Below are 25,265 nucleotides of genomic sequence, written 5' to 3' on the forward strand. Positions count from 1 at the left end.
AAGGATTATCAATCTGTATATGAAGAGTTGTCTTCCAAAATGTCAAAAAAAAAAAAAAATCCAAAATACATAATAGCAACAAAATTTTTTAACAAATTATATCTTCTTTTTTTAAACAGGAAACCTATTTATTGTTGGCGAAATGTGTCTTTAACCACCATAGATAATAATAATTTTTCTTTGCAGATGTCATATTTTGGTAGTGAACTCTTCATAGGTCAATACTCCTGCCACTAAAAGTCCTTTATAAAAGTCAAACTGTTGTTACCACACGGCAAGGCCATCAAAAGAGATGAATGAAAATAATAGGATGAAAAAAAACATTTAAGCTTTAAAGTTATTTTCCATCACAAGGCAAAATGTCTTGAGCACATTGAGGTGCTAAAAGAAAACAGTCCTGTTGCCACAGGTCAATGCAAGGTCAAGCAAATGCTGCTGCCCTTGCACTTGTCGGACAGACCTAAAATATGTTGTTTTCTTCTTTGCAAGTGTTGAATGTTACAGTGCACAGGTTGATATGGCACAACATGAGCTCCGATCATAAAGTCTTAGAGTAGAGCTTCGCATCCAGGCACAGTTGCAGGACCGCTATCAGTGAAGTTTGGCTGATCTTCTACAGTCAGCCTCATCTACTGTACAAATTCAGACTACAGCTCAACATCGGTGCCACAGTAATAAAAACAATACGTTCAAGCAAAGTATTGTTTTCAATTGTACCAAAGCAACAGTTATCAGCTTTGTCACTGATGGAAAGAGAATTCAATCTAAATTCGACAATACCTTCACTAGTAGAAAACTTCTACATATTAACAGTTATTACATCCTAAGTGTTACTGTTTTCTAGACCAATGTACAATATTCTATAGGCAATATATTTTTGGGACACTTTAGGATGATGTGGTGAAAGTAAGTTGAGGGATATCACAAAAAGGCTACATACAACCGGAGGATCTGCTTTGAGCTCCAGCGTGTTCAGACAAAGTTCTCTGCAGGACGTCACAGAACACTTCTATGGTGTCACTTCGGCACTTTTATGGCACTATTATGTACAGAGGAGTCAACACTAGACACACTGGGGTGCTATAAATATCAAAGACAGCGCCACCTGTTTGGGATTGCTGACGAGGAGATGGTGGCCAGAAGGTGCCCCACCCTGTTTCTTTTGAATTATTTGTACAGCTCAGCATTATCCCAAATATCCCGTTTGGAGCCAATGTTTCCATCGTCGTTAGATTTTGAGCTTGAAATCAGACACTGACTAATCAGTGCCGAAAAGTTCTCTCACTATATATATAAAAAAAAAAACTCAACTTGTTTATATTCTATTCTAAGAAAATCCACAAAGACAATGATGTGATGTGGTTTAGCGTGTCTCTGTGGTCAACATAGGTTCATAAAGCACTGATCTGTTGTTTTATTTTCCCACTGTGTTTTTAGGATTTTTGAAGCTATAGCAGCATCAATGTAGAGTTTAAATCTTATTCTTTTGGTTAATTATTTATGAAACTCAATATATTGCAGACCTACAAGTAATGCGCATCCAAAATAAAAGTATTTATTAGTGTAGAGTTTATATGTAGAGTTTAAATCTTGTTCTTTTGGTTCTTTGCATATGAAACTTAAAATGCTGTAGACCTACAAGTAATGTGCATGTATTTACTCTTAATAAATGACTCTTGAGACACTGGTGGTGGCAAAAAGAATTTGTGAACCTTTTCAAAGCTAGCTTAAAGGAACAGTTTGAAATTTTGGGAAACAAGCTAAACATACAGATTTTCTTATGTGAATCTATAACCAGTAGTTAGCTTAATTTAGCACAAACAGGTAAAGCAGAGCGGCTAACTGGGCTATGATGACATAATCTACTGACCAGCACCTTTAAAGATAACCTATTAACATTTTTGTTTCATATATGCAACAACTAAGGCATAAAACTAACAAGTTCTAATTTCATGGGCATTTTTTTGGTTGATTTCCAGGCCCAAACCTGAGAAAATAAACCCCAATTTTGACATTTCAGTTTCTGTATACAAAGTATACAAAGACAATGTAGGTCTAACATGTTAGTATAATAAGATGACTTGAATAGACTGATTGTTTCGATGTTTGGACTGAGCCTGGTACTCAGTTTTATAAAAAAGCCAAGCTAACTGACAGCTAGTTCTACCTTTGTACTTACTGTACAGCTGGCCAGAGCATTATCAACCCTGTCTTTCTAACTCTGGCTAGGAAAAGAATTTCCCAAAAGCGTATTTCCCAAAGCCTCAAAGGGTATATGCATTTTAAAAATGAAACGTATTGTGATGATTGCTCTCTGGATTTTTGATGCAAAACATATTAAATACTTACAGAGTAAGCCAGAAGAAAAACACTATATATAAAGTGGATATGTCAAAAATCAGAATCCAGCTGAATTCTTTAACAAAAAGCTGTATTGTATCTGCATGTAGACAATCACTTCAGTGTGAGTGATTGTGACAGCTGAGGTTTGATTTAAAAGAAGAAAAAAAAAAGTCATCATCACAATGCAGTATGCATTATAAAGCTGTTCCATGGTCAAAAATAGAATTTGGAGGCCATTCGAGTTAAATGTATATTTAACCATTACAATGGCCAACAAACCACAGAGTCTGTGCAATATAGTGACATCATTCTGAACATATTTTATTTTTATGTGCATGCATTACCAGCATGCTTTTTAATGAACTCATTCTGGCTGGACACTGTGCGTCATGCTATGCTGTGTCTGTTGACAGCTAGCCACTACAATCAACAGTCTCAATACAATGACTTGGTATTCCACATAAAGGCCTTCACACTCTCACTTTCACCCAGTGTGAGCTCACTAGTCATACTGGTGCTCTTGGTAAAAGCTTCCTTCCCCACAGCTGCCACCTGCTATGGCCCTCCTAAATAATGTACCTGGAGTGTCTTATTTGCAGTGTCTCCTGCTTGTTATATTTGTTGCTTTGTATTTCATGCATCAATGCTGCAAACGATGTCCCCAAGAGTGAAATTACATTACAAACTCTTATTCTGCATCTGTTTGCAGTTGGCATGAGCATTGTTGAATCAGTGATTTAGGAAAGGTTACAGGTTCATTTACTGAATCTGATCATGTGCATCTCGTCTAAACATTAATGAAAAAGCCATCTTACTCTGTTCCTTTGAGTCAGGCTATTATTTAAACTTTAACAGTTAAGCTTTTATTCTGATTACCTGTCAGAAGCTGCATCTAATTTTCATAAATGTCAAGTAAAAAAAACAAAAAACTGAAACGTTTTGTGGCTCCGAAACTAAAATATAATCTCAGACTTTGGTCGAGTATCAGTGCCAAAACTTCACATATTTCCAACAACTTTCTCGACTAAAGTAAACACTGAAAGCTATGATGAAAGAATTTGTTTCTTAATTCTCTGAAAAATGTTAGAAACCTCTTTCACATTTTAACCATTTCAAAGTGGGATAATCCATGTTTTGTGGAAAATGTGACCTGCAATAATTGGTGGCAGGAGCTAAATAAATAAATCAGTTTTCTATATTGCTGTAAACTTCTGCACCTTTTGAACCATTTGATTTCTTTTTCATTGCTTGTTGTATGTCTGTTTGAGTCACTGCCGGGGGTTAAGGTTGAAGAAACGTACAGTAATTGTATACTGGCTTTGAAACGGGCCCTTTTCATAGCAGTCACACTGAAATGTTATTGCAGGGTAAACACGGATGTGATTAATCACAACAATAGTGGCTCTGTTCCATACGTATACATGGGCAGAGGCTCTGGTATTGTGCATGCTCAATATCAAAATGACTGCAGTGAAAAGGGCTTGATAACTGGTTTTGGATGGAGTCGAAACCTAATAAAGGGTTTACAACAAATGTGTTAAGAAGTCTCCTGTAGGGATCCTCGGATGCACTGCAGATGGACTGAAAATTGATTACTGTCACCCTTTTTGCATTTTCTGATATACCATACCTGAGAAATACTAAAGGAAAATAAACCATTTCATAAACTCTGGTATAGTAAATCCAAAACTTTGAACTAAACTTTTGTCAGCAGTAATCTATTGCATGTGATTTTTCCCCTCTTTCCTCGTCACTTTCTATTCCAACTTTGCAAAGAAAAAGTAAAAGCAATTTTCTTAAAGCCAGCTTAATTTCAGCTGACAAAAACGTGGGCGTGGCAAATTTGGGGAATCTTCTCTTTTTCAATATGTGTCATGTTTTGGATGATAAGAAGACTGGAACTTTACTGAGGACATTTCTCTGAACTCAGAAACATCACGCTTCAGGTCTGTTGCACATTAATGGCTCCGGTCTGTAGCCCCGGTGCAGACCAGCACTATAAAACAGACTCCATGTTGTCACATGTCTCACGGTCCTCCAGGTTGTATATGAATTTTGTCCTGTTGGTTGGGTTCTGCGTGATATCTTTTCCCAAATTGTCCAGAGTCACGTTGGAGGCGAAGAGTTCGGTGGGCGTGAGGTACCCCTCGTTGTTTTTGATGTATTTCCTGTAGTTCTTTCTCAGACACTGCCATGTGGTGGTGTACAGGAGGAAAGCTGATGACTTGAGAACGATGGCGATGCTGACATACAAATGCCTGTAGGCCACATTGTCGTACAGCATGCAGGCTCCCTTCTCGCCGCAGACGGAGCTCCAGAACAGACAGGTGGAGTCGATGCCCATGCCGAAGATCAGAGGGGGAGGGATGAAGCCTGGAGCAGGTGGGGATTGCGGAGAGACAGCAGGTCACAAGGTCAAGAAGAACACCAGTTTGAGTTCATGTTCCTAATGTATCCAGGCAGACAGACTGATGAAGTTCATTTCAAGCAAGGTGAAAAATTGCCCTGACGTTTAAGTCACAGAGTAAAACTACAGACCAACAGCTGTTGCACAAACACAATACAGAGTGCCAATAGTAATGAAGTGTTTCTTACCTATTAATCTTAGAAGCAGGAACAGAACACCAAGGGCGTAGGATTTAAGCTCTGGACTGACAGTTCTGAAAATTAAGAGAATACTTCAACCCTTTAAGTACTGTGGTGGAAAACTGTTTTAATTGGTAGACCTATTGAGTTTGAAATTACATTATTTTGTACATATCTCTCTATCTTACCTATCTAGATTACAAGCATGATGTATACACACACACACACAATGTGCATATAATGCCTTTAGTGTTATTTGTCATTATATATGAGTTAATATACATTTGCGTGTGTCTGTATTTGTCCGTATCACTGTCAGCTTGATAAATCAATCCTTTCCATTGAAGAACCACCGGTATTTTGAAATGTCGCCAGCTCCCTCTTGTGAGCAGTTGATGAATAGCAAGTGGGGGGGACGTGCTCATACCTGATAAGGATGATGACAGAGGGTGTCTGGGCCATAGCTCCAATCATGCTGCACACACATATAACACACAGGAAGGTGAGGAAGGCTTGCTGACAGCCTGGGCTGGGACACTTTCCTGGTAAAGCCACTGCTTCTTCGCTGTTGCTGGGTATACACGCACAGTTGGTCAGGTTCTGACAAACAAAAAGAAATGAGGTGATAATGTAATAATGATATATCAAGTAAATCTGCAGTATTTATATTTATTGTGAGCCCTTCAGGCACCGGGGAGCAATGATTATCAGCAGTAATGTCCCAACTCACTGGTTTGGTACAGCCAGCGAAACAGGCTGAGAGGTAGGTGACTCCATTGGAGCCACAGACAGGGCTCACCGATGCAGTGTAACAGTTACAGTTACTAATGCATGCTGACTCAGGCTGCTGCCAAGACTGCAATGTCCTATAGAGGAAGTCAAAGGTCACGTTAGGGATAATGCTGCATATGTACAATTTGAAAATCTAATCCAATTTTTCTGAAGGATTTTTTTAATTCTGGGATTTGTTTAATTTTTTGTTTGCATGGACCTACAGTATATCCCTGTAGGGAAAAGTACTATACAGAACTAAAAGTTCCTGGAAAGACTCTTCATTCACATCAGTAAGTCATCACTCTTACTCATTGCCGTAGGCCACTGTGACCCCAGCGACAGGTCCAGTGTCACAGCCTAGGAAGAGAAAAGAGACATAGCAGGCAGTGGACACCAGGTTGACCAGCATGGCCATGCGGACGGCACCCAGAGCTGACAGGTTCAATTTCTTAACCAGGAGTCCCCCGAGGAAGATTCCCAGACAGGCACAGGGGATGGCCGTCATACCTGGAGAGGGAAAAACAAGTAAATTCTATATTTATAGAGCAACATTCCTCATGATTTGACAGTAAAAAAAAACCATAAATAATTTCCTTTTATTGAGATAAGAGTAGGACCCCTCTAGGAGAGAAAGGAAACCTGCCTCACCATGGTAACCATCATGGTAAGTCTTTTGCTAGAGTACTGTTAATGCTACAGAGCCCAATATCATTGAGATGAGAGAATGTAAATGAATATCTTCATTTAAGTACTTTATTTCAAAACAGTTTTAATGTAGTTAAGTGTTATTGTCTTATGCTACTTTCTACTTTTACTTCACTTATTTTAACACTTTGGTTATCTATTGTTTTCCAGTTTTTGAAGCATAAATCCACCATATTATTATCTTTAGTTACGACACATTTTTACTTTTGGTTATGTTACTCGCAAGTTTAGTCCTGAGTTTTGTTTAAAGAGATATTAAAAAGTTATTTAAAATTCTCAGTTTACCCCGCTCATCAATCCTGGCAAGGTTTTCTGACATCGGCCTATTGCAAAACAATAAAGTCAAACTCTTGGCAGCAGAGCTTTACAAGCCTTTTTCCTCTGCTTTACAATGTGTTCCCACTCAGTGATAATTATGTAGCTGTGTTGATGCTTAAAACCTCTTGGGTGTACTCTTTCTCCCACACAAGAAATTGTGATGGAATCTACGAATGTGAGCTGTAAGCAGAACCGATAATGGCCCTGGTATCAATAAATTCTTATCAATATCCATCCCTACTGCCTACCTAGCAGCTGATTAGCTGAGGATGTTGTAAGGTTGAATTGCTGCTCTAAGTATTTGCCCAGAAAGGCAGCAAAGCCAGCAACCACAGCGATCTCCATGCAGGCTGCCAGCGTGATGCAGCTGAACACTGGATTGGAGAGAAGGTGCCTGGTAACCCGGGGGATCACTGGGTCAAAGGAGAAGAAAATTAAGCAAAAAGTAGAAAGGATGTAGAAGGATTGAGAGAAAAGAGCAGAAGCATGCGTATGAATTTAAATATTCCATTAAACAATCTTGTCACTTATTAAACCCCCTCCACTCCACTCTTCTCTTGACTTCCTCACCTCTCAGATGCTGACAGACTGAGAGTCCGCTGTTTATATCAAAGCCATGAATGGCTCCATTGGGTTTAGAGCCCTGGAACTCAAGTCTCAGGGAAGAAGGCAGCATGGCCTGCTCACTCTCAGCTCCACTGTCCATGTCCTGCTCATCCAGCGCCTGGGGGAAACCGAACATGAAGAGGGCGGACAGGAAGAGTAAGGCACCACACAGGAGGAAGCCGCCCCACCACGCCCCGATCCAGCGAGGGTCATCTGGGGTGATGTCCAGCTTACCTTGGTTGGAGGGTAAGAAAATTCACAGCAGTCATAGAGGGAAGGATGAGTATTGGTGTACTAGTAGAGGTCACAATAAAATTATAACCATTTATTTCCCAACTTACTGGTATCAATGAAAACAGCATCAACATAAACTTTGGTACAGACAGATCCTAAGATGAAGCCACAAGCTGGGCCGAACACTAAAGTTGAAAATAGGATACCTGCAAGACAAAACAAAGGTATAGAACAACAAGTCTGTCAGAAAATGACAGTATGCAGCAAAAACCCAAAAAACAAAAAACACCAACACATTTCAGTGTTTGCACCATAAAATGACCCAAGCCAAGAGGATACATGCATTTCACTTCATTGTTCAGCAGAGGGCAGCCTTGCATCAAGCTGTTTATTACCAGCACCTTCTATTCTATTAGATATGATGCTTCCTATTATAAAGTATACTTGTTAATTGCACTTTGTGATTAGGAATCAAAGGTATGTTGTTTAAAGATTAAAGATTAAGTATGAAATCCATGCCAAGAGATTTTATAATTTCATCAGAAGTCTTCCAGCGACAGATTTATTCACCATCACTGTAATATGCAGCCCATAGGTTGCACAGTGTAATTGATCCAAGGCTAGATTATCCAGCAGCATCATAAATAATCAAGCAGGAAATGGGTTCTTACTGTAAGAGCAGTGGGGAGTGACTGATGCACTTTCTGATTGACATTCCCCTGAATGTAAAAAGCGGCCCGCTTTTGGCACAGAGGCTGAGAGCTCTCTATAAAGCATCACACTGTGCTGGACTGTTTGTGTGTGTCTGTGTGTTTGTGTGTGTGGCACTTAATCTGTTGCCCATGCTGGTGGTAAGTGGAACAATAGGAGTGAGTTCCAGTAGCCTGACTGCTAATAATGGATCCCAAAGCAGAGGAAGCGCTGCTCACTCCTGACAGGATGAGAGGGCCAGTCAATTTCTCTGTAGGCGATTTAATGATTACTCCTCTGGACATCACCAGTTATTGTTTGTGAGAACAGAGTAGTATCATAGGCTCATATTTAGAGGTATAAGTGCAAATAATAAAAAAATATAGATCAATCACAAGAAAATAAGAAAGCATTTATTACAGTTTCAAGTCTATAAGATTTGGATCAGAGGTTCCAGATCAAACTAGGGTCTGGTATTTCCTTTGCTTATGAAGTGTATAATGTTATCGTCATGCTAAGATGTAAATTCAGGCCTTCAGAGTAAAGGTTGTGGATGCTTATTAGTCTGGCAAGATACTACATCAAACTTTCCTCACGGGACCTGCAAAAGAGTCTTGCAACTGTTGTCATTAAAGTGCATGCACTTGTAATCAGAAAGAGCACAAATTTAACCCATGTAGCAGGCATACTAAAGAAAGTCTGTTCTGTCCATAGTTTGGAAACTAGTTTGCCAGTGTTGGACATCAAGGTAAGGACTGGGCTCTCTGGAATTATGTGCTCTGCACAGACCAGTCAAATGGCTACAAAAGCAGTATGCTTGTTGCAGAACAAAGACAGCTTGGTGATTAAATGCAATCACTGATTAATCTGAATTCTGGAGATTTCTTAATGGTGAAGCCATGAGTCTGAACTAGCCTGAACCAGGCCGAGCCAGGATAATGACGCCAAGTGCAGTAACAAATCTACCAAAACAAAGGCCCACATCTGAATCTCAAGAGAACACCCTTGAAAAACCACAAACATCTTGCAGTGAAAGAATTTCATTATAAATAAAGCACCTGGAGGTTACTGTTGCTTTGATTTGGCACTATAGAAATAATTGAACTGAATTTTATAAGAAATGAGAGTTCACAAAGCCGATTTCAGAGAATTGTGCAAAAGTATGCAAACACAGCTTCAGTTTTAAGAGGTGCAATACTAGGATCTGAGGCCTTCTTTTTACTTTTTCTACGACACTTTTGCACACAGTAATTTCACATTTTTTTCCTTGTGGTGTTGTTCAGCTCCATTTGTAAAACGGTTCAATCATTCTTGAAACTTTTGGCACTGTTTCAAAGAAAATCAAATGTCTCCCTGCCCACTTATGTCAAAAAGACAATTTCAAATATAAATTTTGTTTTTATCTTTGCATAATTGTTTATGAAGAGAGACAGGCTATCGTGTGCTTACTGATTCTGGCGAGGAGTCAGTCTTGCCAGCTCTAACTTTCCCTTTGTGCTATTTTTATTTGACCAGAGCCATTGATACCGCCGGGGCTTAAGTCAGGTAATAGAGGAGGTCAGGGGTAAGAGCAGGGCCAGCTCAACAAGCAACCAAATAATGACCTCCGATATCCTCTTCTGCCTTCCTCTGGGTTCCAATCACAGACACACAAAGGGCAATTAATCTATAATGTATGTGATGTAGTGAGGCTGGCAAACACACACAAACATAGCAGTGAACCAGCAGAAAATATTGGGCCCCTGCCAATCTGATCTACAGTACACCAACGCTCAATACTTTGAAAACTAGTGTGGGTACAAAAACCTCAGTGTTTCCAGTTACATGAGACAAAGAGCCGGAGAGTGGTCGTCAAAGTGAAAGTGCTGATGACAATAGCAGCAATAAGCATGAAGACAGAGATGTGTGATGCCAGTCTGCTGTCTGAACTCAACAGTTGGTACTTCCGAGACCATATCCATGGAGACATGACTGAAAACCCAGTGAAAGAATGAGGAGTAGTACTGAAGCAATCATAAACATAGCAACCTTTACCTTACAGTATATCATTCACTACTGTTTAGTCATCTGCTCTATTCCCATGTTATTTATTTGACTCACATCCGATAGCAAGTGGACTTTACTACAGAAAGACTAAATGATCTTTATGTGGAAGCATTTGTGGGATTTTACATTTATATAACAAATATATGCATATATATTGCAATTTATTTTGTACTTTTAGACTAGTAGAGCAGCATTGCACAATTCATGTTTCAAACCCAATCTTAAACCAGCTGATCCGACATGGTTTTTCCCCCTTGTAATTTACACTGAGTTGCTGCAATGCAATATGTGAACTACTAGAAAAATCAGCAGTTGCCAGACTTATGTTCCTCCGCAGATATTGATGATGTGCACACATTTTTAACTACGCTCTTAAAAATAATTATTCTTCTGACATACAGTAGATTAACTTTCACAGGATTGGTATAAGTTCTGATTGCTCATTATAGATGGAATGTAAATCTTTCATGACTTATTGACTTTGCAGTAATTGTAGAGGGATGGAGGATGCTCTTAGTATCTGCAGTGTACCTGCAAGCATCAAAGCACTGATAGCTTTGGAACGGGAGCGCAAAGTGAGGTACAGGAAGACTGTTGCCACTATAAAGTGGGGCTCTTTGAGAGCAATCATACTAATATATGTATATATATTATAGTGTTTTCATACACTTAAAACAGAATATTTGTCAGGGATTCCTTTCCAAATATAGCCCACACAAATAATAAATATAACCTTACACTAAAATGTCTCAGTCCCTTCTAATTTACACTGGCTACAGTGTCCTATGGTGACAACCTTAATTTACTTCTATTGTTTGACGTAAAGCTGTTGTTCCTTCCTTCTGAACACCACCTGCTGAGATGAGCTAGATGTGAAGCTAAAGGTAATACAAACCAGATGGCCAATACTAACAGAATGTCAATTTATTATCTACAGTACACTTATTTATTTTACATAGAGCTGTAACTTTGTGTCACATAAATGAAGATGACCATCCTGGCAATAGAGGCACTCCACTTAAGTCAAGCTTTTGCAGAACAGAAACCTCCTTAGTGGAGACCATGAATACTCAGCAAGAGGTACCATTTTCATTTATCACAAGTCTGCAATATGGCACCACTGAACACAGGTTTGTGTTTAAAATATTGAGATAAATATTAGAATTAATAGTAAATTATTCAATTAGTATAACTATATTGTATACATATACCAAATTAGGTACGTTTTTCTTTCAGTTGTTCTTTAAAAACAACCACATGCACTGTTAACTATGGGACCTTATATAGACAACTGTGTGCCTTTCCAACACATATCAATCAACTATATTTACCACAGATGGACTCTAGAGTTTTATTTTTTTAAAGAAATTTGCAAGAATTTCAAGCAAACTCTATTTACATTGTCATCATGGGATATTGTGTGTAGAATTTTGATGTTTAAAATGAATTGAATCCATTACACACAGATATAATAGCCTTAAGTGGACTATAACAGCCTTAAAAGTATCACAATTCTTAAACAGAGCAGGTTTCATATTTGCCACAGTTTAGGTTTTCACCAGACAATCGAGTCCAGATCTCCATATTATTTTGACACACGCCATATCAGTCCTTTTTATTTTTCACATTTTGTTATTTGTGTAATTTAGTCAGTGATCAGTTACATTAAAAAACTGCAATCTACTGGGGTGAGATTGATCAATAAGCACGTAACCATGGATATGACAACATATGGCACAAGTAGCTGATAAATTTAAAATCATGCATGTAGATGGAAGCAGCAGTAAAAGCAGTACTAAACCGATTTAAATATAGATATGTAGCTTTTTGGGGGGACAGTAATGTAAGTAAATACAGATTATATTTCTTTTTTAATCCTATAACCCTTTTGCAAAAAACAAAGAAAGAAATTAGAAACTAAGAAGTGATAAAAAATTATACTCAACCTCATGGTAGGTCTAGCTCCATATTGTGCCTTTTGTGCCTAGCAGTAATGAATGCAGCAGATGCAAGGTCATACTGTGTTAGACAAGGCTCTTCTACCTGGTCACACTGCCAGCGCATGAATAATTTCACACTCAGGCTCACATTATGGCACAGTTCAATCGCTGGCACTTTGTATCTTGGCCAAGGTGCTCTTAAAAGGTGCTCATATAAAACAACCTGTGCCGATCTGAGCGGACAGTGTGTGCTGAGTCAGCGCCCATTCCCTTCCTCTGCTGTCCTACAGTGGAGGAGTAATAACTCCAGTGGAATAAAAACATTTTTGCTGCAGTGGACTCTAAACTTGCAGCCTCACACTGCTTCATTACACACATTAAAGCGATGAATAGAGGCTAAGATAAGAGAAGCTGACCCTGCAGCTATAGAGCTGGACTCCATGCTCCTCCTAGGCTGCTCTTTTACTGTACTTTCATTTATTGTTCTGTACGGTGCTTTAAAGCAATGTGCTGTAATTTGTTGTATTTTTGTCACCAATACAACCAATGCAATTCTCTGCTGCATGCTTGTAATATTCCTGTAGTCCAGCTTACTCTGAGTTGCTTGTACATTCGCTTGATATTCAGAAAGTGTAATCAAGATTGTTGGTTTGTCTGAATATTTGCAATCTTCTCTTGACCTGATGTTAAGAAATCCATGATGATCATCATGGATCAAGTGCGCTGAGGGCTTACAATCAACAGCCAAGTACTTAAATGGTTAGTTCACAAAATAGTAGTATCAGGGTCACTATGATCATCTTATATATACCGTCCTGTTATGTGGATAATACTAGTTCAGTTGTACAAACCTACAGCTGGGACTGATGATAATGTAGTGAGTTGTAGAACAATTGAGTCATAAACCACAATGCTGCACAAAGTAACATTTTGACCTAAGTGTGCTGGCTAAAGTACGGGATTATCACAATTTATCCTGAGGTCCAGATGAATAAATGCTCCAAATCCGAATTTTGCTCAGACATTTTATTAAAACTCACAAATGGCATGACTCAAAAAAGTCAGAGGATCACCAAAATCAGTAGAATATTTTTTCTCTGGGAACGTTTGTACAAAACTTCATAGTAAGTCTTCAGAGATACAGTATTTCAGTGTGGATCTAAAGTGGTAAGCTAACTCCATCCTTCTACTGTGGCCTAAAATGAGTAATAATGGTCATAGCATTGAATTTTAACTTGAAAAATAAAATGCGAATGCATAGAAACTAAATAAAGCGGGAGGGTCTTTGGCTAGCTTTGTAACTCACAGTGTTTTTTTTAAAGATTTTATTATGGACGCAGAAACATTTACTGCATCGTGTTAAGATGTAGCGCAGAAGCGATTTGATGCTACATACTTGTTAAAAAATGCACACAGCATGAAGGCTTCTAACTGAATAGCTGCTTTACTCTAAGACCCTCTGTGGTGGATACAATTGATAGGAGGGTTAGCTGCCTTCACATGGGGTATCTGTCAAGCAGCTGACAGCAATCAATTATACAATTACAATCTGGCTTGGACTCACAGTCCACAGCGCTGAGGAGCAGGCTGGTCTTTCTGAAAGAAGCCATTTTCTCCTTTTTTCAGGAATCTTTCACAGCTGCCCACACACATCCAAACTTTAAATAATAGTTTGACATTGAAGGGAATATATTTTGTCACATTTATTCTGTAACAATGGTGGATAACTATTTTAAACATGGTCAAAGCTTCAAATAAAAAGCCCCGTCTATATACAAAGATCGCTGTGAGACAAAAACTCTTCAGACTGTTTCAGATTCCTTGTGGCTCTGCTCTTTTTCTACTCTTGGCTCAGTGTGATGTCAGTGGTAAGGGTTATACTTAATAAGACAATCGTACGCGTACAGTTCTGTCCAACTTTTCAAAACTTTAGCTTTTCAGATCTTATGATCAGAAGAAAGTTGGCTTATAGGAAGAAGGAAGGGAGCAAAAATGCTGCACTAAGGCCCAGTAAAAGATAAATGAGGATTATACTGACCTGTGAATCATGAAAAGCTTCTCTAATACAGTTCAAGACTTTAATGTGAGTTATAGCTATAGTACGCACACACGCACGCAAAATATTATGCATATACAACAGCTTCAGTGAGTTGTAAGCTCACCAATACGTCTGTATGATAATTAATGGCTAAACTGCTATGAAGTGTTACCAGCGATGGTGGTGCACTGAGAGCAGTGCCGGCAGAAAAGAGCAAATTTTTACAGCCAAATCAATCTTAACAACTGCTGGATGGATACAGATATTCATGGGTACCACAAGATGAATCCTAATCTATTTTATAACAAAGCACTGCCATGCGATTGGCATTTCATTTGCCTCACTGTTAGTCAAACTTTCCCATCAGCCATGTCTGTTCTTTTTTCCTTCAGCCATCATAGATCATGATGGCGACAACTCCAAACATTATACATTGTGCTAATGTTGGCACGCAGGCTTTGGCACTTAGTTCAAAGCATTGCTGGTGCCAGAGTGCTGCCTCACAGAAACACTTTTCATCACACAGATCTCACTCTACTACTGCAGGTCATCATGGCTGCATTGCCGCCATCCCCCCCCCCCTATAAACTGCCAGAAAGCACAATGATTTGATGGTCTGATCATTGTGGTCTGATGGGCAACTAACTGAACAGTTAGCAGCAGTCTCTGATTTTTTTTAGTTGCCTGCTGCCTGAACTGTTGCTCACAATGATTAGGACAGACACACTCATAGAGGAAAACAAACAGAGTGAAGTACAAGACACACACAAGAGAAAGGCCACATAACATTTGAAGAAGAACAGGCACATGGAGCAGATATATCCTATGACAAGTGTTTAATGTTTCCTGCATTACACTTGAGTATTCTTTCGTGCCCTTCTCTTCCAGGCAGTATTGATCTATTTAGGGTGAAGATGTGGCCACAAAAGAGCAGCCTCTCCTTCAATCCTCTGCTTTGTTAGCAAGCCTGTGGAGAGCTGCCGCTTTAATATTTAATCATTTGGTTAGATGTTTGCTAAACTACACCTAACCGCTTCTCTGTCACACTGCATTATTCAGGAGGTTTTCTTACAGTCTAAATGTGCCTTCACACGTCAGTCTTGTCAAACAACACCACCGCCCTGAGACTAGAAGAAGGAAATACAAAGGAGCACAGAACACATACGTACTGTGTAAATACCAATAACACAACAGCAGTCACATTGTAGGAGGTAACCATGGCAATCAACATGCCTGGATTGTCAAAAAATGGAGAACAGAGACAGAACAGAGAGGGGGTGGTGGATAGAAAAGACTAATATAAGAGTACTATCTGTAAGTGTCAAAGGAAGAAGCTTGGGGGATGTTATGAAAGAGAAAAGGCTGCAGCGGATTTGGCTGGGGCACATAAAAGTAGACTTCATACCAAATCAGGCTCAATTTTAGTCTGCAGTGCAATTTATTAGAGCTAACCCCATTCAGGAGAAATCTAAGCTTAAACCACTGCTATGCCAAGTGATGTCCAAATTAGCAGTAATTCAAATGCTTTCTGTAAGCAACCAATAAAATAAACAATAATAATAATGCATTTTTCATTATATCTCGGCACTAATTATTATCCGTTATTTTCCAAAAATGATATTTAGCCATAGCTCTCATCTAACGATCGAGATATTTCCAAAGAGGGGGACTGTTGGTGGCATCCAAATTCAATGGTGTATTTCCAATAGAATTTTCTGTTTCACTTTTAGAAATTGCAGACTTAAAACATACAGTAAAGCTTAAAGCCAAAAAAATTGGGTGCCTTTAGTTTATTGTCTAAACCTATTGTTGGCTGCTCCTTCAGTTAGAAGGGGTCGCCACAGCAGGTACCTCCGCATATTTCAATTGGCAGATTTTTAGACTAGATGCCTTTCCTGATGCCCGAGGGATTTTTATCTCAAACCAGGAAGCTCTCACTTGTTTTGTAAATCTGTAAACCACTACAATGTGAAGTCACGTATCCAGTTTATTGTCTTTCAAAATTTGCAAAGATGACAGTGAAAAAGTCAAGCCATAGATTTCGCAAATCAATGAGTTTAGCGTGACGTCCAAAATCTGGGCTAGCAAATTGGACCAGCTATGTGACATTTTTGAGCTAACTGAGCACTAAAAGAACATCAGATACAGTTAGATATGGAGTTTCTTTCTATCATAACGCTTTTCCACACTTTAACAGTTTTATTTGTTGTCATTTTTGGCATTTAGTCATGACTGGATTGATTGCAAGAAATGGTTATAATAAAAACTATGATTATGAATGGCTTTAGTAACCTCTTGACGTTTTCTCTAGCAACACCCTGAGGCAGACATTTGTGGTTTTGACCAAATGTCTCAACAACTTCTTTCACCATGAACTGTGCCATCAACAGATGAAATACTTTGGATCATTGCCAGCCATTGCTGTCCTTTGTGTTTAACACTAATTAGTAAATGTTAGCCATATAACACGATAAACTAAGGTGGTGTTTATTATATCAGCCCTGTTAAACATCAAAATGTTATTATGTTGGCATTAGTATTGGACTAACAGCATTTTTGTTCATCTTTAATATGAAAATCAATTTTATAGACAAAACAGAATGTGTGCAAATTCATCATTTTGTCAAATTAAAATAAATTTAAATAAACAAGAATAGTAACCATGAAGCATTGTGAGACAATACTGATTTGTGCTGTCCAGTTAATACATATAATGTATCTAAAATGTTTGGTAATTGCTATAGTTTCTTTACAGGGGGTATTACAATATTTCACAGATGTTAAATATGACTGTGATTGTTCACATGGATCATGTGTTCATACTGGGATATTATCTGGCTAATAAATTACATTTACACTGAAAAACATCAGGTATCTGGTATGAATAGGCCTCTGACCAAGCAGGAGGGTAACTCAAGGGTGGATTACTTGATGCTGCGTTCTCTCTTCCTTTCCTCCACCCTCTGTCCATCCTTACCTCCCTCCCCTACACCGAGGTCTGCTGGCAGAGACTGTGCAGATCAAAGCAGGCACAGAACAATCCGCAGGCCTACTCACCCTGCAAAGAGGTCCGTGCTGAGATGTAAGCAGAAAAAAAATGCAACAAACCAAGGAGCTTGTGAGGAGGAGCAACTACTGTAGCTTCAGGGAAATGAAAACTGAACAGCATATGTTTATTTCTCAGTACCTTTGTTTCCATTAAAGCAACAAACCCATATGCCGCCGGCTTTGCCTTATTGAATCACAAAGCTTTAATGTGTTGGTGATGCCTGCATCAGACTAAACACCACATCTAGCTGAAAAAAGTTGTAATTTTTCAATACTTCTTGATACACTAATGCCAAATATAAAACGATAACAACATATATTAACTGATATCAACTGATAATAACTTGTATTTTTAAATACTAGCTATTATATTTTTTTACTGTTGTTACAAGTTCCTGAAATGAAGTGTGGTTAACCTACAAGAGCTCTAATTTATACATGAGGAAAGTGATTAAGATCAATATAAGAAAATAATTTAAATGCCTGGATAGCCCCCACGTATGATGGCTATATACACTACATTGGCAGTTTTGCCCACCTACCTATTTAAGCAGAGTAGTTTGAATATCACCAAGGGGGAGTCTTGCTTGCAGACACCAGGTATATCACATACATTTAACAAAATGTTAAATGTACCTATGCAATATGTGCATACATTAATATACAGGTTAACAACCCTAATGCCATCACTATATCAGCAAACAACCACAGCTAATAACAGGACAGATCTGTCTAGCGATAGAACCTCAGCGTTGATGGAAGCAATTTAAACTTACTACATAAAAAGATGCTGAGAGTCCAGTTAGGTGGCATGTGCCTTCTGCATCTCTCTGATATGATTATAAGGGCCCCTGTTACCCACTAGAGTGGAAAGCTGACCAGCTTACTCCGACCAGCTTAAAGGTGTCTGTGGCATGGTTTTGACTCCAGATTATGAAAAGACATAGCTTTCAAAATAAAAGTTGTATTAAACTTGACTGTGGGCTCTAAACAGAGGAAAAAAACTGGGGGGAAAAAAACACCAAAATTGCCCTTTACATATATATTTCTAGATTTTGTAGCAAGTGATATGTATGTTTCTTAAGTTCTCTTTCTCTCCATCTGCCCAGATAGAGCTCTGCTGCTAGCAGGTCACACGGATGGCACATAGCTTCAGTCACTGCCTTTGAACTGTTGCCTTGGCAACTTTGGCACACAGGGTTATTTCGACCTCTCGGTTGCTGCTGTAACTAAAACCACAGCCTTTTGCTGCTGACCTTCAAATGCTTACTAAAGTTGGGAAAGCGTGCTTTGCCAAAGAACCCCTGCAGATATGAAAGAGGGCAACATCAGACCCAGAATTTAATCTAAAAAAAATCAATATTCCTCATCTATTTTTGCAAATGCCCAATTCACACTTAGCAACAGTGCAATGTACCATTACTGAGCATTTAATTAATAAAATTTACTAGCAGCATTCTCATCTCAGAAAATCAAATCATGCCAGTGTCACGGAACTGCGTACAAGGTCTCCTTTGGCGTTGTTCTTTGGAGCCATAGCAATTTTGGATGCTGTGAGATAAATGCCTTGTTGTAAAGTGCTACACAGTCCACATTACGTGACTCAAGGGATAACAGCAGATTAAGACCAAGCAAAAACCCTCAGGGCAAAAAAAAAAAAAAAAGTGCCGAAATCTGCAGTTCTTCTTATGGCCACTTGAATTAGTGCCCATAGACTCTAATGTTAAAATGCCTAACTAAAAGCATTAAAATATGTTTACATACTGGTAGAAGGAAATGGTACTGGACTCAGGGCATGAATTTTTTTGTTCCTCATTCATTAGGATACTAGAGTTAGGGGTGTGTCTGTTTTGACTGACAGCTGTCCTGACACAGGCAGCTGAATCTTGTCTGCCAGCCCTCTCCTCTGCAAAGTTGAGTCACTGAACTAGATCTCTCCACTGTGTTTGTACTATTGGCATTTTTAATGGAACTATATTATATGGTTTACTGTGTGGAACAGCCCATCCAAGTTTGTCCATCTATTCTGGTGAGTGAAATTCTAGTATTTTCTTTGTACACTGTAACGATACTGTTTGCCAAACAATGTTGTTATTGTTAATTTTATAAGTCAGCATTTCATCCAACTACACTGATTAAATTCTGGCTTAAAAATAAAACAGCATGGTAGAAGCCAAATCACTAACACTGAGGCATGAAAATGCAGAGTCCAAAACCTGTGGGAGACTTCACGCTGGCTACATCCATTTTTTATCTCATCCACCATTAAGTTGCAAGTTTGTCATTGAAGAGGAGGTTCATGTCCTCTTTGAAACCTCGTGTGTGGCCTTATTTTCCTTCCCTCGCTATTGAGGTTTAGGCACAAATATGACTTGGTTCAGTTGAGGAAAATAATGCGGTTTGGGTTAAAACAGTTCAACAAAAATTTGGAGTGACAGCCCCGTCTTACTATTGCATAACTCAGATGCTTCGTGCCAAGGTGCCAAAGGACACCATGTATATCTGTGAGATGCCACTGACTCTGATAAAATGTCAGTATTTGACACCCTTGGATTGCAAATGAGCTTGTACACATTTTTTTAATGCAACTATGCAATGAGTCTGTCACGTGAAAGTTTTGCATGTACAGCAGATACCGGCTAGGAGCATCAATCTTTGTTCACATCAAGCATTAGAAACATGGTATGAAAAGCAAAACAAAAAACAACAACAAGCGAGATGCATGAAAACACCTTGAGAGGTCTGAGGACAAAAAGCAGACTGCTTGGAGCTGAGAGGTGGTGTTTGTGATCAAAGCATCAGTGAAAAGAGCTCTTCATCTGGCCACTAGCAGTAATTAGCCTGAGAATCCACAGTTACATTGTTCATGTACTGAATAAAAATTATAGCTATAAAAAAATACACCCTTGATAGTCATGTTCTGTGTTTTACCTCTGCATTGACTCACCTATATACAGTGAGGAGTCTTTTCTGTGGACATGGTCATCAATGTAGGACACTCCTAAGGGCTGAACAGGTGTTGCCCCAATGCCCAGCAGGACCTGGGCTCCGATGAGCAGAAGGTACATCATGTTGGTGTTGGCTCGATTACCGCATTTAAACCCAGAGTCTCTGTTCTCTGACCTGGAGATGTTGGAGCAGACATCCCTGCCATCCTCGGCATGCCACGAGTCACCGGCCTCGTACTCATACTGATGAGTCAGGAACTCTGGCAGGGCTGACAGCAAGGCCCCCAACGCCATGACAATGCCACCGCAGCCAATCAGCCGGGGCCGGTGAGCCTTGGCGCCAAAGTAGCTGACAAAGAGGATGAGGGCCAGGTTGCCGATTTCAAAGCTGCTGGCAATGACACCCACATCTGCACTCTGGAGGTTGAAGCGTCTCTCCAGAGTGGTCAGAACACTTACCTGGCAGAAAAAGAGAGAAAAGGAAGAGAGATGAAGGACAAGTGCTACAACTAGCAGCCAATGGTATCACAGCAACTCGTTTAAGGTGAGTTTATATACTTGAGTTTAGTTTCTGTGCTATAAATTGCTGCAATTAAAGTTATGGGAGTATAAAGTTTATATATTTTCCATTTTAAATCTGTTTACAATAATACGAGTATTTAGCTTCAGGTGCTATCAGCCATCTGTCACTACCTTAGAGCTCATATCAACCTGTTGATAACACACAAGCTGCAAATGTGCCTATCTCCATCCTCCTGCTATATAGCTGCCAAGAAGGTCCCCAAGGCTTAACCTGATACAAACCTGGGAAAAGGGAATATGTGCATATGTGTGGCTCAAGGCAAGAAGCTTCACGTAGCTGTTCTAATTAAATGGACACAAACATGTGTCAGCTGTGTTCAAGGTGCCTAAGTGTTAAAGTGGCTCCTTGCATCAAATGTATTGGATCATCTACAAGACTGAAGGTAAACAGCTAGCTAGAAGTTATTTTAGTAATCCTTCATCCACAGCAAAACTAAAGAATAAGCCCAGAGCAGTTCCGAATAAAAAAAGCGAATGAATCATGTTCATTCCCACAACAGAAGTGAGCTCAGGTGAATTATGCATAACGGCTTTTCATCCTGTGCTGTATTGTTTATTCTGTCACACAGAGCTCCACTGCAGAGTCAAAAACTGGATCATATATCTGCTGATGGATCCATGTACCAAGACCTCAGCCTAGTCATGCTGTATTGGTTTTGTCCTTGGAGAAGGCTAGAAAACAGTCATCCTTCCATAAAAAGTGTACAGTCTCTGTCTGACTACTAACATGAAAAGATTTGAGTCAAACACTGATGTATTTCAACTGTGGCAAACTAAGTAACAAGATCTGCTACCATATGCATCTGATTATTATTCAGATTTGTTTAAATTCACCGAATGCTCAACTTATTAAACAATTCCATTCAATAACATTCCAAGATTTGGATGACAAGGTTGAGACAAGTCTGTTGTAGTACATTTAGCAGCCCACTGTGAATCAATAAAACAGTATTAAATAGTGATAGCAAACTATTTCATAGGACAGGAGAGATGTTGGTTCTGTGATGCTTTTATTTGCAGATATTTGCTAAAGGTGCATCTTTGGTTTGGGATGTTTAAAAGAGAAAGCTCCACAACAGGCTTCAAGGACAAAAGCTAAACCAAAAAGTTGGCTCTAATGAAACGTTTGAACTCACCATTTTTAAATTAACCTTGCTGTTTTGACTAATATCAAATAAGTGCTTCTAATTATCTGCACCTTTCAGAGTGTGTTTAGCAGACAGGTAAAAAAGATCCTGTCTTCCTAAGCTCATTAAAAATAACTTCCATTCCCTTCCTGTTACAAAGTTATTTATGGTATCAAGACTGTGCTGACATTTATCAAGGAATTGGCTTTGATAAAAATAAATAAAATAATGCTGATTACAATAGCGTATTTGTTCTTAAAAAAACAAACAAAAAAACCCTGATTTCCAGTAAGTGGCTGAGCCAAAACCAGTGCTGACAGTTATTCTAAATGCTGAGTTCAAGGCTTTGTCATTCATTTCACTCCTGCATTAGCGATGGCTGATGAAATCTTTATTTATTGAGTCAGAAACACATTTTTCTCCCGTGCTCTTGCAACATAAACTTGATCTCTTATGTTGACATACATCTAATCATAACAGTGCAGTAACAGCTTATAACTCTGATCAAGCTGTCACAGGAAATGCAGTCTGGTTAATGAGGGGGAGAAAAAAAGCTGCTGTCTCCTGTGTTGTGGAGATCACGTCATCTCCTAGGCCTATATCCTCCGGTGTCAAAGGCCTCCTGCATTATTGAGACATATGGGTGCAGAGCGTGTAGCAGTATGGACCTCCTGACCAGTGTTTCGTAAGCTGCTCTCTAACAGACCATCCATATGAGCAAGTAAAATTTTCCATATATCGTAGAGTCTACTGCCGCTGTGACGCGCTTTGTGACATGCAGATGGCGCATAGGCCTGATGGATAATACGCAGCAAGTCATCAGTCAGTGGCTCCTGGAGGATGTAATTTTAGTAATGTGATCAAAATAATATGGCTATTAAACGCAGCTGCTGAGCACCCGAAGCAGCGCAGCGTTTTTTCACTGTCTGCCCGCGCCGGTCTGAAGGGCGCTGCGTTAACCCCATGTTACCTGAGAAACATGACGTTCCTTCAGACCAACACTGTGTCCCCCAAACTCACCAGATAGGCGCCCACGGTGCCCTGTGCCAACATGAGAGCACATTCCGACACCAGGAATATCTTAATGTTGGAAAAACACGAGGTCTTCTTCTGATTGTCATCTTGCTCCGGGTCGTCGTTGCTGCTCCGCTCTGTGCAGATCTGGTTTTTAACCTGCATCCTTCGGCTCAAGCTCCGGTCAGGTTGGACGGCATGAAACTGAACGGGTCCGGTCCGGCGGAGGGCATCTGGTTATGATGGTGATGACGAGCTGCACTGCAGAAGAAGTGCGAACCTGCTGTCAGGAGCCCGTCCAAGCTTAAATATACAGCAAGAAACCCTGCTGTCCACTCAGCAGTGCGCACAGTCCGTCAGCGACCTCTCTTCACCGCCTGTCCAGTCAGTGCCTATCGGCTACATCACATTTAAATACGTAACTTACGCTAGTGTTATATATGACGGCTTAAGCGTAGAACTACAGTACGCTCTGCTTCCCCACATCCGGGTTTTGTTTTTTGTTTTTTTACTCAAAATTTCCCCAAGCCGACTGGTTCTGGTTTCCCAGTCCGGTTCCGAGACGCAGCTCTGCGTCCCGTAAGCAATGTTATGATGCTCCTCCCATCCATGGACCACAGCGCTCTTACCTCACTGCCAACCCCATCTCTGCTCCCAGTTCCTCCCTTTCTTTTTCGATATACGCATCATCCATTACAGATTGAATCATTTCCACAGAACACTGCATCAGTAAGCTTCGATAAAGCATTCCCGTAACTTCATCATGGCGTTTTCTCTGCACTTCGCTGGTAATTTTCATCCTTGCATTGCAGATTAATTCAACAATTCGCATTATATTCCATTCTGAGAAGATCTCTGACTCCTCAACAACTTCTGGCGAGTCGCTGTATAGAGTAGCTGATATTTAGATGTGTCAAGTTAGATTTTAGGTCCTAAGCTGCGTCACTGTGACAAACTATGGATGATAACAAATAAAGAAACGGTGGATGAACAGGACAGTGTTATAATGATGCACTCTTCAAAAAAGATCCTGGCAGCAAGAAAGTTTATTGTGGGAATATATACACTATACACATGTAACCACACAGGACAATTAATACACCTATACACACTTGTTGCTGATTAGTAATTACAAATATCTAATCAGCCAATCACATGTGAGGCATGAAGACATGGTCAAGATGACTGCCTGAAATTCAAACCAAGCTTCATAACAGAGAAAAAAATTTATTTACGTGACTTTAACCATAGCGTGATTGTTAGTGCCAAATTGGCCAGTCTGAATGTTTCAGAAAAAATAGGATTTTCCTGCACAAACCTCTCTACGATTTACAGATTTGGGCCGGAAAAAGTGAAAACATAAAGTTAACAGCAGTTCTATAGGGAAAAATGCCTTTTTGATGCAAGATGTCAGAGGACAATGCCCAGAATGCAACACCTTGAAGCAGGTGGCTACAGAGGCAGAATCACACTGGGTGTTCAGGTTCTAGCTTACAAGCTTGTAAGTTTGTTGGCTTACAAGCTAATAGCAGGAGCCTGAGCATGCGGTTTTAATCAGAATTGGTCAGGGAATTGGAAAAATTATGTTTTGTCTGGTTCTAATCTATGACATTTGCATAGTAGAGTAACAGATTTTAAGTAGACAACATGAAAGCAAGGACCCATCCTCCCTTGTATCAGCTTTCAAGGCAGTGGTGGTGTAATGGCATAGGGGATATATTCTTGGCAGACTTTGAGTCCTTTAGTGCCAGCTGAGCTTTTTTAAACACCACAGCCTATTGGAGTATTGTTGTTGACCATGTTCATGGCTTTATAACCATCTTCTGATGGCTGTTTCCACCCAGATAAGGAACCATGTCACAAATTGCAAATTGTCTCAATCTGGGTTCTTGAACAATGAGGTCACTGTACTCAAATGATACCAACCAAGCCAATAGAGCGCTTTTGGGATGTGGTGGAACAGAAGATTCACATCCCAGATGTGCAGCTAACAACTATGCAGCAACTGTGTGATGCTATCATGTCAGTGTGGACAAAAAAGTCTCAGGAATGTTTCCAGCACCTTGTTGAATCTATGCCATGAAGAATTCAGACAATTCTTAAGGCAAAAGCGGTAAAAGCACTATCTAAGAGGCTAGTGAGTGTACACCATGATTGTTTGATGATTTAAGCTTTTTTAGCTTTATTTTACTTTGTTTTATTCACTTTAAGTTTTTTAAGATTGAGAAGGTGGACAGTGTCTTCTCTTTTGTTTTTACAAATTTTC

At 39.5% G+C, this 25,265-nt stretch overlaps 1 protein-coding gene across 1 annotated transcript; it reads right to left on the reverse strand.

The window, feature by feature from the left end:
* Positions 1-611: 611 nt before the first annotated feature.
* Positions 612-23,670, reverse strand: LOC102297530 (solute carrier organic anion transporter family member 3A1). Its single transcript, XM_005913074.3, has 10 exons — positions 23,006-23,670; positions 20,276-20,735; positions 7,674-7,772; positions 7,297-7,566; positions 6,975-7,139; positions 6,012-6,210; positions 5,660-5,795; positions 5,357-5,529; positions 4,939-5,003; positions 612-4,716 (listed from the first exon to the last, which is right to left on the reverse strand). Exons 1-10 carry the CDS (start codon positions 23,162-23,164, stop codon positions 4,340-4,342), a joined length of 2,103 nt encoding a protein of 700 aa, XP_005913136.1. The 5' UTR covers positions 23,165-23,670; the 3' UTR covers positions 612-4,339.
* Between the last annotated feature and the right edge of the window lie 1,595 nt (positions 23,671-25,265).

This window comes from Haplochromis burtoni, unplaced genomic scaffold (assembly GCF_018398535.1).
Source record: "Haplochromis burtoni strain Fernald_Lab_line unplaced genomic scaffold, NCSU_Asbu1 Contig_2, whole genome shotgun sequence".
NCBI lineage: Eukaryota > Metazoa > Chordata > Actinopteri > Cichliformes > Cichlidae > Haplochromis > Haplochromis burtoni.